Source organism: Labeo rohita, chromosome 19, assembly GCF_022985175.1.
Source record: "Labeo rohita strain BAU-BD-2019 chromosome 19, IGBB_LRoh.1.0, whole genome shotgun sequence".
In the NCBI taxonomy this organism is placed as follows: Eukaryota; Metazoa; Chordata; class Actinopteri; order Cypriniformes; family Cyprinidae; genus Labeo; species Labeo rohita.
In genome coordinates this window covers 11,669,915-11,687,344 of record NC_066887.1, presented here as the reverse complement: position 1 = coordinate 11,687,344, position 17,430 = coordinate 11,669,915, and the positions used below count along the sequence as shown (strand labels likewise).

The window sequence follows — 17,430 nt, the reverse complement described above, 5'->3', positions numbered from 1 at the left end:
CCAGTTTACAAGTGGTAATTACGAGTTCTAAGAGGACATGAATGCCTTTTACAAGTTGAAATCTCATAATTACACACCTTTTAGCTGCAACTCTAATTAATCACATCTGAACCAGCTAATCAAGGTCTTCAGGTAACTAAAGCAGGTTTGTTGAAGCAGTTTAGAGCTAAACTCTGCAGGACTGTGGCCCTCCAGCAATCTTTGACACCCCTGGTGTAAATGATTCAGCCTACATTTTCAGTTCAAAACAGCAAAATTTTATGGGGGAAAAAAAAGTAGTTTGCATCACTAGATATTACTTTTGGACGTTTAACATTTTTATTATAAAACATAATAACATTTTTAGATACTTATATCTTACCTTGCTTTCACAGTTAAAAACTAAAGCTTCACTGGAATTTCCAACCTTCTTTGATTTGATCGGACATCTTAATCATTTTAACATCAGCGAGTGCTGTAAGACTGCTATGACAGCCTATCCACCCTATTCTTCAACGCGGAAGTAAGCCTATGAGCGAGACTTCCGGTTCATTAGCCGCTTCGGGAATTGACTAGAGGAATAACAATTTGCAGCAAACAGTAAAACTGTTTGCACTACAAACCAGTGTGTTCATAATTAAGATAATACATTAAAATAATAATATGGTAAGACACACCAGTTTGCAATATTAAGCAGCAAAACAGGCTGTTTTGTACAGCTAAAAGGACTCGGATGAGACCAGAAGACAGATGCATAAGAGTTACAAATGGCCATTTGTCCATGTTTTTAATAATCCACAAACAATGTGAAACTAAGAAAATCAATAATGCATATTGTCTTGTTAATGTCCTAATCTTATAAACTCTTACATAAAACTGGGGCGACAGCACTTTTCCCTTAATTCTGTAATAACAAACATGAAACCTATTGCTTGTAATATAACTTCCCTGAGCTTTGGCTCCTTTATTATGATAATAAACATCTTTTTAAGAAGTAAATCATTCCATATGCTCAGCTCTTCTGATCTCAGCATGGCGATGAGAGCGCATCAGGCCAAACCCAAGTCAAATGAGACAGAAAACGCTGTGTTATAATTAGAATGCGATAACATGTACCTGAAAATGAACCGAGATAAAATCTACATGCATACAAAACACATTTCCAGTACCACCTTCCACATTTAAACTTTGTACAGGTTGGGTAATAGGAAAACGCATTGTTTTTATTGAATAGGCTGTACAGAGAGAGCTGGCCCATAACCCACCTGTTTCAGCTGTTTTTGCAGTCAATTACAATCAGTGTATCTCTACACTTTCCTGTCCTGGGAAAGTAGCCACTGGTGGAACATTCTCTGCTCTTTGTGCAGGTCAAAAGGAAAGACTCTAGGGACTCGCTGTGTTCCAGTTTCGTTACGCATGCTAAAACTATGTTCAAAAAGGGAAATGTTCTACTAAAAGGAGGAAAGAAATACATATCCTCTGTACCCTTGAACACAGTCCACTGTAACTGTAGTTTAACTCTGTGGTTGTCTTCACTGTACTGAAGGGCCAAACACATGGGCACGCAAGAACTATTTTGAATAGTTTAATGACGATAAATCACATGATCATTGTACAGAGACGTTAACTCTCATTTCCAAAGGAGAATATTTCAGAGAGAAGCTTTTAAAAACAGTAAATGACTTCATCACAATTTTTTGATGTGACAATATGAACACTCATAGATGACAGATATTTTTCCAGGACCATATCTCTGGCTGTTGTGCATTTTAATACTTTGGCTGCCCTTTTTATTCATACAGTATACAGTTAAATATCTCAACCTTATTTATTAATCTCCGGAGATGAATAAATAAAGGCCAGAAACATATGAACAACAAATCATGAAGTAACAGACTCGCATAATTTAATGCTGTGAGAAAATACTTTGTTTGTTGTTCCTTAAGGAGGGCTTTGTCATTTTGAGTCATAGCCAAGACAGAAAATGTGAATCATTAAACCGTTATTAACACTTTAACATATGTTGTGAAATGTTAACAAATATGTAAAGAAAAGTACATGATTAATTTAATGAATTCTTTGATGTTTTTATGGACGTGGCATAGAAATGCAATGTACAACAGTTCAGAAAACCTCTATAGAAGGCGTAGCCTTGTATTATGATGTGTATTATTATCTTTTATAGTATACACACCTTAATGTGAACGTTAAATGTCTGGCCTAGTTTTTTTTTTTTTTTTTTTGTAACGGTTGACACATGCATTTTGACTAAGCCTGTGTTAAAGCAGCAGGGATCAACAAATCACAACTCAGCTGAAGGCAAATAAAAACAACTTTATTCAAAGCACCATAAAGACTGATAATAAATGCATTTTAAAATGGTCAGCACGCATTTGCTTTGGTGTCAAAAATAAGAGATTTTCAATAGAGAAATAACGTTTCACTTTGGCTTTTTGCTCATTGAACTGAGCCTGGCATCTTCAAATCCAGATTGGATAACTTCATGCCTTATGCCTCCTTCACATACGTCCTCACAGCCACCACATCACCCATTACACATTTCTGCCAAAAGAGAAATATGGTTATAAAATTAACTGAGAAAGAACTTAAATAATAGGGAAATTCCATACATATTCACAGTACATTTACACAAAAATTGTTATTAACCAATAACAATTATGCATTATTCAATTATGCATTTTGTTTTGACAATATCAGCCATAAATTCTTAGATCTGAACAAATGAGAAAATGATAATGTGGTAACATTTTAAAAACCTTTTAAAAATAAACCAGTTCTGTTAAATATTCAGCCATCCCAGTTTAGTTTTTGGTTTTGTTTTGTTTGTTTTTTTGACCAGGAAATTTCCGTTACACGCTCAGCTATTCATGGTTACTGGACACAGATTTTATAAAGTCATTTTCTAAAAATCAAGACCGCACTCACACAGAGAAAATTCTAGCAGAAGAAATATTTTAGAATTAAGAATGCAATGCAGAAGCTTCTATTACCTTTCTGGCCCTAGATATCATAACATTTAAAAAAAATATATAATACTTAAAAATATTAATAAAAAAAAAAATTAAATATAAATTAAGCTGTTTATAATACTAACAACAACAGCAACAATATGAAATCTAATAATACATTATTTAATAATATTTATTTTCATTACAATTTTCATAGAAGTAAAAACTGCAGTTTCTGTATAATTATTTTACAATTTTAAATGTGAATATTGTGGCAATAATACATAAGCATTGTATAATCATATAAGCTTTTTTCGTAAATAAAAGAGAATCCTTACAGCTACTAATTTCCCATCCGTCACCTCCCTCTCTATCGTCGACTCTTTGCCATCCCAGGTCTGTTTCTGCACAAGTTTGCCGTTCTCAAGAGTCATGACAGTCTGCAGATAAAGAGAGAGAAGAGCCCGTTAACTTCATGCGACAAACAGCTTCAACCCCAGCAAAAATTCCGTCAATTCCGTTACAAACCGTAGTCTTTCTATCATCCGCGGTGATCTCCTCGAATGACTCGTTGAGTTTAAATTTGATCTCAGTGGTTTTGAAGGTGCTCTGCGACTTCATGCATATGAGCCCCTGATCATCCACACACACGACCAGGTTGGGTTTGGTCCGGTTTCCCACCTGGCGAGTAGCGAAACCAACACCTGAAAAAAGAAATGCACCTCCTTCAGTCACGAAACACCTTTGACTGTATGAGAATCATAACCTTTTCTGACATTACTAATGCATATGTTATAATTGAAATAAATGATGCAGAATCACAGCCCACCTAGAGCCTTCATGTACTCGTCAAAGTTCTCGCTGGAGGTCATCTTCCATGTTCCCACGAATTTGTCAACCATTTTTCCGGATGATGATGTTCCCTGTCACTCAAACTGCTCAAGGCTCAGATTTGATCTGATCTGATCGAATGACCGCAGGCTTTTTCAACAGCTCCTCCAGCACGTGCGAGTTTACACCAGCCAATCAGATGATCCAGCGTCACTCCGCGGAGTTCCTCAACCTCCCGCCCGCAAACGCAACTCAGAACTGGGGAAGGGTTCGCATTTTTCAGACCACAAAAACGGTCAAGTAACATTTACTGGGTCAGAGGACAGCAATCACAAAGATCATGCACATGGATAGAATTAATATTTTTAGAATGACGTGTTTGACCAAATATTAGAAGAAACCTTCCTGACTGAAATGATGAACTTTCCTCACAGTGACTAACTGCACACAAGACACTGTTATAGTTTAATAACTAGATAATAACGTGCTTACAACAGCTCTGAACTTTACTTTCAAACGTAAGTAGGGAAAACTTTTTCCCATATATATATATATATATATAGAGAGAGAGAGAGAGAGAGAGAGAGAGAGAGAGAACATGAAAACCTAACTCTTAATTTTTTTTTATATCATATAGGCCTATTTACTGGGTACTGTGTATGCACTGTATACACTCAGTCAAAAGTTTTAGAATAAAATTTTATGTTTTTTTTTAAAAATTCTCTTCTGCTCATCAAGCCTGAAATGAAATATTGACATTTTTTGAAATATTTTTACTATTTAAAATTACTGCTTTTCATTTAAATATATTTTAAAGTTTGTTCCTGTAATTTCAAAGCTGAATTTTCAGCATCATTACTCCAGTCTTCAGTGTCACGTGATCCTTCAGAAATCATTCTAATATTCTGATTTGCTGTTCAAGAATCATTTATTATTATTATTATTAATATTTAAAACAGTTGAGTACTTTTTTTTAGGATTCTTTGATAAATAGAAAGATGCAAAGTTTAGCTTTTATCTGAAATAAAAAGATTTTGTAACATTACACACTATAACATTCAAAAGCTTGGAGTCAGGATAATTTATTTATTTATCTTTTGTGGAAAGAAGGAAAGAAATTGTAAAAATGAATACTTTTATTTAGCAAGGATGCTTTAAATTGATTAAAAGTAATGATAAAGATATTTATAATGTTACAAAAGATTTCCATTTCGGCTAAATGCTGTTCTTCTGGACTTTCTATTTATCAAAGAAACCTGAAAAAAAATCTACTCCGCTGTTTTCAACATAATAATAATGATGATGATGATAATAATAATAATAATACATGAAAATCAGAATATTAAAATGATTTCTGAAGGATCATGTGACTGGAGTAATGATACTAAAAATTCAGCTTTGAAATTGAAATATATTCAAATTGAAAAAATTGATTTTGGTTTTAAAAACTGATTGATTTTAAATAGTAAAATATTTAAAAAAAAATGTCCTGTTTTGCTGTACTTTGGATCAAATGTTTTGCATTAATTAACTTCTGTCATAGTGGGTTAGTAGTGCATAAGTACAGAGAGTATTGAGCTAGAATACAGAGGCCTGTTGATTTAATTCAGAAATTCCACCAAAACTCACATAGACATGACAGATAATAATTTTATTACACATCCACAGATATATAAATACAAAAAAAGAATAGATTATTTCTTGTCTCCTGCTTTAGCTTGAGGATCTTTAGCACTGCATCGGTTCTGTAAGGCTGAAAGCATTTCTTGAGTGGTTAATTTGGATCCCTTCATCACCAGCCTCTCTCCATCCACTGCAAAAGACCACAGCAACATGCATTATACCATCACACTATACCATACGCTCCTACACAATATTGGAGACACAATTCAGTCACTCACAGAATGTGATGTCAATCGTAGGCTCTGATCGGTCATGCTTTACTTCTGTAATAACTTCACAGTTCATATTTGTGGCTCTGGCTTTTTCAGACCCGACCATAATGAGAAACTCTCTGCAGAAAGGAAGCGGACATAAGAAATGCAAGGGATGTGATGGAATGAAGTGGCTTTTGGGATCTGACAGTTATGCCGTGTGGATGATTTATGCTTTTAATTATACCTTCATAAATTCACATTTTATTTATTTAACAAACAGCTGAGGAATGAAGGATAGTAACCGCCGCTGTGACAGCTCACAATAAATATGTCATCGATACGAAGTGGGCAGTTTGTCATCAAAAACAGATTAAAGAGTCATTCAGAATAGCTTTCCCAAACTTTCAAAATAATTTAATGGCAAATGACTTTAATGACATAATTGCGCACTAAATCACCATTCAGATCTAGAAAGGGAATTTAAAAGTACTATTAACACTGCTTTATAAATTATGCATGTTTGGAATGGCATACTAGCTTGCGATTTATAAAAATTACAGTATATGCTGCTGAACATTCTTAGTAAAACATTTTTCCACGATAAACATTTCAAGCATATAGTATTCTACGAGACCCAGAAACTTTTTGCCAACTGTGCACAGTATACAAATTATATTCTGCAAGAATAGTCCGAAAATACTAGTCCGATAATGGTTAGTTGTACTAGTTCAAAACAGTTTGACAGCCTGCTGCAATTACCGCGTTTAGGCTGAGAGGGGCGCCAGAGATTTTACAAATGTAAACTAACATAAGTCAGTTCAAGCATCATGATCTATGCTATTTCTACACAGTATGATAAGCAATCAGTTTACATATTACCGCACATAAACTGTGTATGCTAATATATTTTGGCCTCCGATGATAAACTGTGGAGTGTGGAGAACAGTCAAGCAGTGGCGAGTGCTGCTGTAAACGCTAAAACCAAAGATCTAACGTTATATAGCGGGAAAAATATACCCCAAACACAGCTAATTTGCATCATATACTCCCTGTCCCTATGACCGCTATTACAGGAGGACAAAACTGCTCCTGAAGTCATGCTCATGGCACACGATTTACTTTACCAGACAGACCTATTCAACATTAACCACGAACACTTGAAGTAAATCGTGGTATGTGAAGTATTCTTACCTTGTGGAGCGAACATTAGATTCAAACGGGCAAAACTGTACAATAATTTTCTTAACCGTCTTTAACACTACTGCTCCCCTGGACGCCGCCATCTTTCCCCATATGACCTTTCACCTGCTGATGACGTATGCAGCCGGGCTCGACAACGTAACATATGAAAGCGTTAAGAAGTGTGATAATTAAATAGGCTAAATAAAATGTGCAATAAAACTATGAAAAAATACAAAAGCATTGGTTTGAAGTGGAATATGTTCATTTTCATCGAAGCAACTGATTTTTTTTTTTCAAAGCAGAACATACAATTTTTAAGATCAAACAGACAATGATCCCATTAATAATTAAGTAATTAATTAAATAAATTAAACATATTTTATTTATTTATTTAGTTAGTTATTTAGTTAGTTAAAATCCTTGTATTATGTCAATATTTATAAAAATATTTAATATTTCATATATTCACTTCTACTAAAGCAATTTTTTTTTTTCCCCAGGCACAACATACAAACAATTTTTTAGCTCAAAGAGCCTATACGTTCACACACTTATTTATGTATTTATTTATTCATTCATTCATTCTTAAATTATGTCAATATTTAAAAAACTGTTTTAGATTTCATATATACATTTTCACTGAACAATTTTTTTTCCCCAAGCAGAATTTTAAACTCAAAAAAAGCCCATTCGTTCACTTATTTATTTATTTATTCATTCATGCTTAAATTATGTCAATATCTATTGAAATATTTCATATTTCATATATTCACTTTTACCAAAGTAACTGTTTTTTTTTTCTCCCAAACACAATTTCAAGCTCAAAAAGACCATGAGCCCAAATGTTGACATATTTTTTTTTATTTACTTACTTACTTACTTACTTCATTTATTCTTAAATAATGTTAGTATTTCATATTTCATATATTCACTTTTACCAAAGCAATAGATTTTTTTTCCCAAGCACAACATACAAACAATTTTAAGCTGAAAAAGACTAAGCCCAAACGTTCACATTTATTTATTTGTTCATTCATTCATTCTTAAATTATGTCAATATTTCAAATATTTCATATATTCACTTTTACCAAAGTAATAGTTTTTTTAACCCAAGCACAACATATAATTTAACAAGCTCAAAAAGACCATGAGCCCATATGTTCACTTATTTATTTATTTATTCATACATTCATTTTTAAATTATTTTATATATTCACTTTTACCAAAGCAAATAATTTTTTTTTCCCAAGCAGAACATACGAATAATTTTAAGCTCAAAAAGACTGAGCCCATTTATTTATTTATTTATTTATTTATTTATTTATTCATTCATTCATTCATTCATTCATTCATTCATTGTCAATATTTATAAAAATGTTTAATATTTCATATATTATTTTTCACTGAAGCTATTGATTTTTTCCCAAGCAGAACATACAAACAAACAATTTTAAGTTCAGAAGACTATGAGCCCATGCTTTCACACACACACACACACACACACACACACACACACACACACACACACATGTTTGTTTTTGTGAATTGTGGGGACTTTCCATAGACTTCTATAGATTTTATACTGACCAAACGATATTGTCTATCCCCTAACCCAACCCTAACCATAAACCTAGCCCTCACAGAAAATATGTTTGCATCGTTACACTTTCAGATAAACATCATTTACTATTTTTAATAATTTTTTAACATTGTGGGGACCGCAGGCAAAAATTTCAGGTTTTACTATCCTTGTGGGGACATTTGGTCCCCACAATGTAGCAAAAACAAGTACACACACACAAATTATAAAAATCTCTAAGTATCTCTACTTTTCTTTTAGAAGCAGCTTTGTCTGTTACATCAAATGCAAATTTAAAAAATTGATTTAATTAAATGATCTGTTCTGATTCATTAGTGTTCTGAAATAAAAACTGCTGCAAATAAATATTGCAAAAAAAAAAAGGGTTATGAAATAATGTGTGCAAAACACATTACTGACAATAACAAAACATAAAACACATCCAGTAGATGGCGCAAGTGTATAGTGTATTATTAAGCCACTCCAAGATTCCTTCCTCATCAATTTCTGTTGAGTTCATTCAGTTTATTTCCATAGATTCATCTTGCTCATCTTCCTTCACACACCCATGCAGAATCTATTGTCACTATGAAAGCACAGAATCTATTGTTAATATAAAAGCACTTTCAAGCGGAAATCATGTCGATCAAACCGCCTAATGTATCAAGATGGTTTCTATAACTTACTGTACTAAAGCCTTTGGCAACTATGTGTCATCAGTAATAGCTTTTCAAAAAACACACTCCTACTGGGACATTTTGTACACTCCCTTAATTTGAGATGCTGTAAGAACAGAAACATGAAAGAGTTGAAATTGAATGCCCTTCCTATCCTGAAATCAAGCACAAGAAAACACGTGTAGCTATTTCTGACATAGATGAGTAGTTAAAGTTACAGCACACTGAAGAAAATCTGAGCTGAGCTAAATTTTAGAAATATATACAGACATATAAACCCTAAAAACTAATATTATGAATATAATTAATATGCTCATATGACTATGAGTGTTCTCTGATCAGTTTTAACAGTTAAATAAGCGATATCTAACAGAAGCAATATTTAACAGATCATTTCAATACATATATTAATCATTTTATGTACAGGCTTATATTAGACTGATATAAATGATGTACATTATCATGAACAGTATCAATATTTGTGCCTCTGCACAAGACTATTTATTATTGTGACACTTCTGCAGCTAAATAAATGTGCACACTAGTGAGAAATGTGCGCGTATCATCAACACTGAGTCAACATGAAGTTTTTCACATAACAAATCAATGTTACTGTTTTGAGGAACTAACAAGTCAATTCTTTCTCATGGAGCCAAAAATGTCTTGTCACATACTTATACACTAGTGTTTCTCACTAAGGCCCAGCTCTCATGCTTCTGATGACCAGTGAGTTTCTTCCTGAACAACTAAGCGCACAGTTGTTGTCGCACATTAGAACTATATTTAGACACAAGCTTGAAGGGTGAACTTCCCATCAAGCCCTTTCTAAAAACAAGTTTCTCTTTTCCTTGCTAAAACAATGACAATGAATACTCCTGCCACCATTTAATCCAAAATAAAGAAAGCAACAAGCACTGAAGCACAAACAATAGGGTAAAAGGCTCAAGGGAGGGGTTGGCATTTTATAATGTGTTTTAAAAGTTATTTTGGTATTGCTGTCATTGCTTTTTGTTCTAAATATAATTTTGGATGCTCATCAGGAAGTCAAGCACCAAGCATTGGGTAATATGTTTCGAAAGCTGGCACTGAATGAACTAAATAATATTGTGTTATTATTATTAATAATATTATTATTATCCTATAATCATACCCTGCAGGCCTATACATATTGCTTTGAGTTGTTCAAACTACTTTTAACCTATAAATAGCAAATAAAACACAATACGCAACAAACTACGATACAATATTAAGTTATATAAAAAATAAAAATTCTGTCATTAATTGCTCACCCTCATGTTGTTTCAAACCTGTAAGACCTTTGTTCATCTTCAAAACACAAATTAAGATATTTTTGATGAAATCCAAAAGCTTTCTGACCCTGCATAGACAGGGCCCAGAAAGGTAGTAAGGACATTGTTAAAATAGTCCATGTGACATCAGTGGTTCAACCGTAATTTTATGAAGCTATGAGAATATTTTTTGTGCACAAAGAAAAAACAAATTTATTCAACAGTTCTTCTTTTCGAAGTCACGCCTCAGTGTTCAGCTGAATTTTTACTGTCAAATTAAAATGTAAGGTTTAAGATTTTGTATATCAATAAAGATTTCTTTAGTGAAAATGAATCTTAATAATGAAAATACATTACAAAATAAATTACTATGGAACTATACACATTAGTAAAGGTCTAATATAAAGGAATAGTTGACCTAAAAATCTAAATTTGCTGAAAATTTACTCACCATTAGGCCATTCAAGATCTTGTTTCTTCATGGAACAGATTTGGAGAAATGTAGAATTACATCACTTGCTCTGTAGTAAATAGGTGTTGTAAGAATGAGAGTCCGAACAGTTGAAAAAAACATAACAAGTAATCCACACCACTCCAGTCCACCAATTAACATCTGTTTGTAAGAAACAAATCCATCAAGACATTAAAAAAAAAATCTGACCAAACTATGTCCTCTATCTGTAATATTGCATTCTCCAGTGAAAAATTTGTTTAATCTGAACCAGGAGAGAAAACCGCACAGGTCAAGCACCATTTAACAGCAAAAACAGTCCAAAACAGTTCTAAACAAATACAGGGATGGACTTTTTTATGGCAGGAAGCGTTATTATGGATTATACTTAGCCAGAAGCAATCGTTTTAATGCATTATTCTGATGCTTTTATCAACTGTTTAGACTCTCATTCTGATGGCACTCATAAGAATCCATTGTTTTGCAAGTTATGTGATGCAAATGTCCCTCCGAAAAAAGAAACTACCTCATCTACTTCTCAAAAAGCCTGAAGTTGAGTACATTTTCAGCAAATTTTCACTGTTGTTTCCTTTAAAATTCAAAACTCAGTTTGAAAAAAAAAAAATAAAGGCAAGAAGAGTTAAAGATCCCTTCTCTAAACCACTAAAAAGTTGATCTGAATCAGGAGAGAAGTATGCACAGGTCAAGCACCATTTACAAGCAAAAACAGTCTAAAACCGTTCTTAGCAAATATAGGGATAGACTTTCTCACTGCAGGTAGCGTTATTATGGATTATGGACTCATATTTTAGCCAGAAGCAACTGTTTTGATATTATAGTATTGACTATTGTGATAATTTTTATCAGCTGTTTGGACTCTCATTTTGACGGCACCCATAAGAATCCATTGTTAAGCAAGTTATGTGATGCAAAATTCACTTCGAGAAAAGAATCTAGCTCATCTACTTCTCAAAAGGCCTGAAGTTAAGTAAATTTGTATCAAATTTTCACTGTTGAAACTATTCCTTTAAAATGCAACACTTAATTTGAAAAATACTGAGATGGGTTAAAGATTTCTGCTCTAAACCAGTGAAAAGTTGTTTCATCTGAATCAGGAAAGAAATATGCACAGGTCAAGCAAAATAAGGTTTAAAACAGTTCTAAACAAATACAAGGACGGACTTTCTCACTGCAGGAAGCGTCATTATGGATTATGGACTCATATTTTAACCAGAAGCAACAGTTGCAATGGATTATTGTTATATTTTTATAAGATGTTTGGACTCTCATTTTGACAGCACTCAAAAGAATCCATTGTTTTGCAAGTTATGTGATGCAAAATTCACTCCAAAAAAAGAAACTAGCTCATCTACTTCTCAAAGTCCTGAAGGCCAAAAATGTCAAGAAAGGTTAAAGATTCCTGCTCTAAACCAGTAAAAAAAAAGTTGTTTCATTTAAATCAGGAGAGAAATATGCACAGGTCAAGCACCATTTACAAGCAAAAACGGTGTAAAGTTCTAAACAAATGTGGGCATGGACTTTCTCACTCCAGGAAGGGTTATTATGGATTATGGACTCATATTTTAACCTGAATTACCAATTTTAATGCATTATTTTGATGGTTTTATCAGCTGTTTGGACTCTCATTTTGACGGCACCCATAAAAATCCATTGTTGACCAAGTTATGTGATGCAAAATTCACTCTGAAAAAAAGAAACTAGGCTCATCTACTTCTCAAAAGGCCTGAAGTTAAGTACATTTTAATCAAATTTTCACTGCATGGTCAACTATTCCTTTAAAATGCAGCAGAGTTAAAAATGCAGGGTTAAAAATTCCATGTTTCATCTGAATCAGGAGAGAAATATGCACAGGTCAAGCACTATTTACAAGAAAAAAAAGTACAAAATAGCTCTAAACATATACAGGGATGGACTTTCTCACTGGTGGAATTATTATGGATGGTGGAATATTTTGGCAAGAAACAAGCATTTTAATGCATTATTTTGATGTTTTTATCAGCTGCTTGGACTCTTATTCCGATGCCACCCATAATAATCCATTGTTGAGCAAGTTATGTGATGCAAAATTCACTCTGAAAAAGAAAACTAGCTCATCTACACTACTAGTCAAAAGTTTTTGGACAGTAAGATTTTTAATGTTTTTAAAGAAGTCTCTTCTGCTCATCAAGCCCGCATTTCCTATTTGATCCAAAGTGCAGCAAAAACAGTAACATTTTAAAGTATTTTTACCATTTAAAATAACTGCTTTCTATTTGAATATATTTTAAATGTATTTTATTCCAGTGGTTTCAAAGCTGAATTTTTAGCATCATTACTCCAGTCACATAATCCTTCAGAAATCATTCTAATATTCTCAATCGCTGCTCAAAACAACTTTTATTATTATTATTATTATTATTATGTTGAGAACAGCTGAGTAGAATATTTTTAGGTTTCTTTGATGAGTAGAAAGTTCAGAAGAGCATTTATTTGAAATAGAAATCTTTTGTAACATTACAAATGTCTTCAATTTAAAGCATCCTTGCTAAATAAAAGTATTCATTAAAAAAATATATATATATATATATATTGACTTCAGGCTTTTGAATAGTATAGCATATAATGTTACAAAAGCTTTTTATTTTATATAAATGCTGATCTTTAGATCTCTCTTCATCAAAGAATCCTGAAAAAAATTACTTGCCTGTTTTAAATATTGATAATAATAAAAAGAAATGTTTCCGGAACAGCAAATCAGCATGGTTTCGAAAGGATCATGTGATACTGAAGACTGGAATAATGATGCAGCAAATTCACTGAAATAAATTATATTTTAGTGTAAAAATATTTTACAGTATTACAGCTTTGCTGTATTTTGGATCAAATAAATACAGGTTTGGTGAGCAAAAGGGAATTCTTAAAAAATAATAATAAATAAACATTTAAAATGTTACTTTTGACTGGCAGTGTAATTCTCAGAAGCCCCGTAGTTAAATACATTTTCATCAAATTTTCACTGATGGGTCAACTATTCCTTTAAAATGCAATACTCAATTTAAAAAAAAAAAAAAACATTGGTTAAAAATCCCTGCTCTCAAACACCTTATGACATTAAATATTATTGCAGTCCTATTCATTCATTTTCATACACTACCCAGATATCGCAAACTGAAAGCAGCCACCTGAACACACCCACTTGCACCGCTTTGTTGGCCGTATGAGCAAAACTACAGCTCCCGTGATCCACTGCGCTGCTGGGCTCTGTCACTCCACCCCTCTGCATCTGTGAAGTGTAGCGGAGGATCGCAGGCAGTCACAGCAGCACCGGACCGGTATGGTATATGTGTGGTACACATCGCAGTGCGCACTGCAGCTCTCCAGCCTCACTGGCACTATTCTCTGTGATCATCTCTAAATACGGCATGTTGTTTGAGCGCTGCTGGGAGCTTGAGGAACCTGCGCTGATCATATAAACTCGAGAGCGGAGAAACAGCTGATCCGCGGATGGTCGTCTGAGGTGAGTGGTCCTTTGATATTAGCCCACCCGAAAACATTGCATGACTGGAAAAGTTGCGCGGAGAGAGAAATGTCTGTAATGAGAATAAGCCCGTAAGGACTGTGAACTTCTCTCATGTATTTTGTGTGGCGCGAGTGAGCGAGCACAGACGGACACTGTATCTGAGCGCTGCTTATTTATACGAGCGAATTCCCTGCATACCGACTGAGGGAAAAGTGGAATGTAACGGAATGGTATTGATGGTATGAGTTAGTCTGGATAATCAGCTATCAGAGTTTTACGCGCCTTAGTACATAGAGACCTGAGTCATCTGTTGATTTCTGTATGAGACATGGGATATTTAAACACAACTAACATGCGATTTGCCTTAAAAATTAATTAAACATGTAAACAATAACCTAACGACAGTGAGAGCTATAGTTTCATGGATTAAATCTTCCTATACCGTTTCATATAAAATTATTTGTTCATATTTGCGATACTGTATGAGCATACCTTTTTTGTCATTTTGGTTCAATGGACTTAAAAATGTCCAGTAGTTTAGTATTCTAGTAAAAAAGTACTAAATACCTTTTAATACATGTGTATGTTTAAAAAAAGTTTTAATATTTTTCGAGGTAATTACAAAAAATCGTAAAAAAAAATTACTTTTTCTCAAAATATTAAAAAAAAACAAATCTTATTAAAAAGTCATATTATTATTATTATTACTACTACTATTATTATTATTAATCCTGTACAGTTTCTCCATTTTGTGACCAAAATGTGCCATTTTTTATTATTATTATTATTATTATTATTATAAATCCTGTATGGTTGCTCGATTATGTGTGACAAAAATGTGCCATTTCAAAAAGGGTAATAACATATGTAATAAAACAAACACACAAACAAACATAAAATTGACACCCAAGTGGCTAAGTGAGTCTTTTTAAAATATATATATTTTTAAATATCATTTTATTTATATTTATATAATATTTTAAAAGTAATTTAAAATATTTATTCTTTTATTTTTTTTTTAATAATTGTAAGTATTAAAAAATTATATATATATGTATATATTATGTGTATGTAAAATTCTGTTGTTTATTTATATTTATATTTTATTTTACGATTTATGTATTTATTTGTAAATATATACGCTATTTGTATATATATGTGAACAAACTCATCATAAAAGTTTTTAACTGTCTGTTGTTTCCAGCTGAAATATGAGTCCACTATCCATAATCCATATATATATAATTATTATTATTATTATTATTATTATTATTTTCTTTTTTTCATCGTGCATTTCAGTGTATCTCAATCAAATTCAGTTGTGTTATTTTGATATAAAGTAAAAATAACTTAAAAATATAGCTAACACAATAAAAACATGATTTTTGAAAATAAAAAAAAATACAGAGTTATCTGTTTTTGCAACTAAACTCTTCACACACACACACACACACACACACACACATATATATATATATATATACATATAAAAAATGTATATATATACACACACACACACACAAAGTATCAAAATGACTTTTTCTTTTTTTTCTTTCTTCAGAATACGTTCATTATTAATCATAGATGATTTTTAGCCTGGTCAGAACAAATGAGCATCACATCATATCTATACTTTTATGATTTGATCAAAAGGCAAATGAAGACCTTTGTGTAATAACTAACTTGTGTAAATAAAATGTCAAACATATATGAATACCTTTTCAATGAAAACAGCGCTGGACATTCTAGTCTTCTTTAACTTTATCTTAAACAAACAGACCGATCTTTTTTCCGCATGCTCACTTCATGCATCTGATCTTTTAGCCTTTAAATTTCCTGGTCAGAGTAGTGCTAAAGGTAAAGCCCACGAGATGACAAAGGCTAAACACATATCACACATAACTCATCATTACATAGATCATCTGGCAGATGGTTATCTGCAAGTCAGCAAAGTCTGTAAACATCAGTGCGCTGTAAATGTACGCTCTCAGCACAAAATAAAGCCCATTGCGACATAAAAGCAGCATGGCAGCTATGAATGCGAACAACATAGCTGGTTTAAGTAGGATCACGATGTATTGTCTTAAATCCATCGGTCTCCCAGCATCTACGAGGCATCTAGACACAAAAACAGTTGGATTGAGGTCAAACACTCGGGACAGAAGCCCTGCCTCACATGTTTATTAGACAGATAGTGTTTTCCTGGTTGGCTGAGCGTAGCTTCAGGCTCCGTTCCACTGCTGGCACTCTCAGCTATGCAGCAGTGGCAGGTTTTGCTCCCTGTCTGCACCTGTCCTTTACACTGGAGTTTCCCTAGACTGATTATTGTATAGCGGAATTCAGATTTCATGGTTTGCTACAACAAAGCATTGTCAGAAACATTTTTATTGTTGGAACGTTGGACTCTGTTCTGGCCTCGAGCTGTTTCTCTAAACCGATGCAAATGAGCACCGGTGGAAAAAAGGCTTTTGAATTCAGGATATGTCGGTTAGCGTGGCTCTGGTGCTTCATGGAGTTATGCTCATAAATGTCAAAAGAAAGGGTGGGAGTAAAACAGAGTGAAGTTTCCCTCAAAGGATTTGAATCTTAAATGGAACAGAACTGGTTGAAGTCTGAAGCTGTTTTTACTATTGAGAAACGTCTGATTGGATTCATAGATGTTTCTACAGCTGTGGCTCTGGTGTATAGGGGGGTGTGCTAAATCCTGTCACATGGGGATTTTGGGATACAATGGAATATTATGGAATATAATCTCCAATGTGTAAATGGATATTCTATATGTTATTATTAAGCCTAAAGGAATAGTTCACCCAAAAATGAAAATTTGCTAAAAATGTTCATGAGTTTGTTTATCAGTAATTAGCATTTCATCACTGGCTCACCAATGGATCCTCTGCAGTGAATGGGTGCCGTCAGAATGAGAGTCCAAACAGCTAATCAAAAAACATTACAGTAATCCACAAGACTCCAGTCCAATTAATGTTTATGAGGTAAAAATGTGTATTTGTAAAAAAACAAGTCCATCATTAAAATGTTTTCAACTTCAAACCGTCTTTTCCATCTAAAATATCCAGTC

General features: G+C 33.1%; 3 protein-coding genes across 3 annotated transcripts in view; 1 reads left to right on the top strand and 2 right to left on the bottom strand.

Annotated features, from left to right (window-relative positions):
- Positions 1 to 2,293: 2,293 nt before the first annotated feature.
- Positions 2,294 to 3,943, bottom strand: fabp4a (fatty acid binding protein 4a). Its single transcript, XM_051137558.1, has 4 exons — positions 3,778 to 3,943; positions 3,477 to 3,652; positions 3,287 to 3,388; positions 2,294 to 2,541 (listed from the first exon to the last, which is right to left on the bottom strand). Exons 1-4 carry the CDS (start codon positions 3,848 to 3,850, stop codon positions 2,488 to 2,490), a joined length of 405 nt encoding a protein of 134 aa, XP_050993515.1. The 5' UTR covers positions 3,851 to 3,943; the 3' UTR covers positions 2,294 to 2,487.
- A 1,468-nt stretch (positions 3,944 to 5,411) lies between these two features.
- Positions 5,412 to 6,972, bottom strand: mrpl53 (mitochondrial ribosomal protein L53). The gene is made up of 3 exons (XM_051137066.1): positions 6,848 to 6,972; positions 5,681 to 5,793; positions 5,412 to 5,592 (listed from the first exon to the last, which is right to left on the bottom strand). Exons 1-3 carry the CDS (start codon positions 6,937 to 6,939, stop codon positions 5,474 to 5,476), a joined length of 324 nt encoding a protein of 107 aa, XP_050993023.1. The 5' UTR covers positions 6,940 to 6,972; the 3' UTR covers positions 5,412 to 5,473.
- Positions 6,973 to 14,101: 7,129 nt separating this feature from the next.
- Positions 14,102 to 17,430, top strand: part of pag1 (phosphoprotein membrane anchor with glycosphingolipid microdomains 1) — a 71,665-nt gene continuing 68,336 nt past the window's right edge. Inside the window, exon 1 of the mRNA XM_051136353.1 lies at positions 14,102 to 14,351. The gene's annotated coding sequence lies outside the window, so the exon portion shown is untranslated. The remainder of the gene's footprint in view (positions 14,352 to 17,430) is intronic.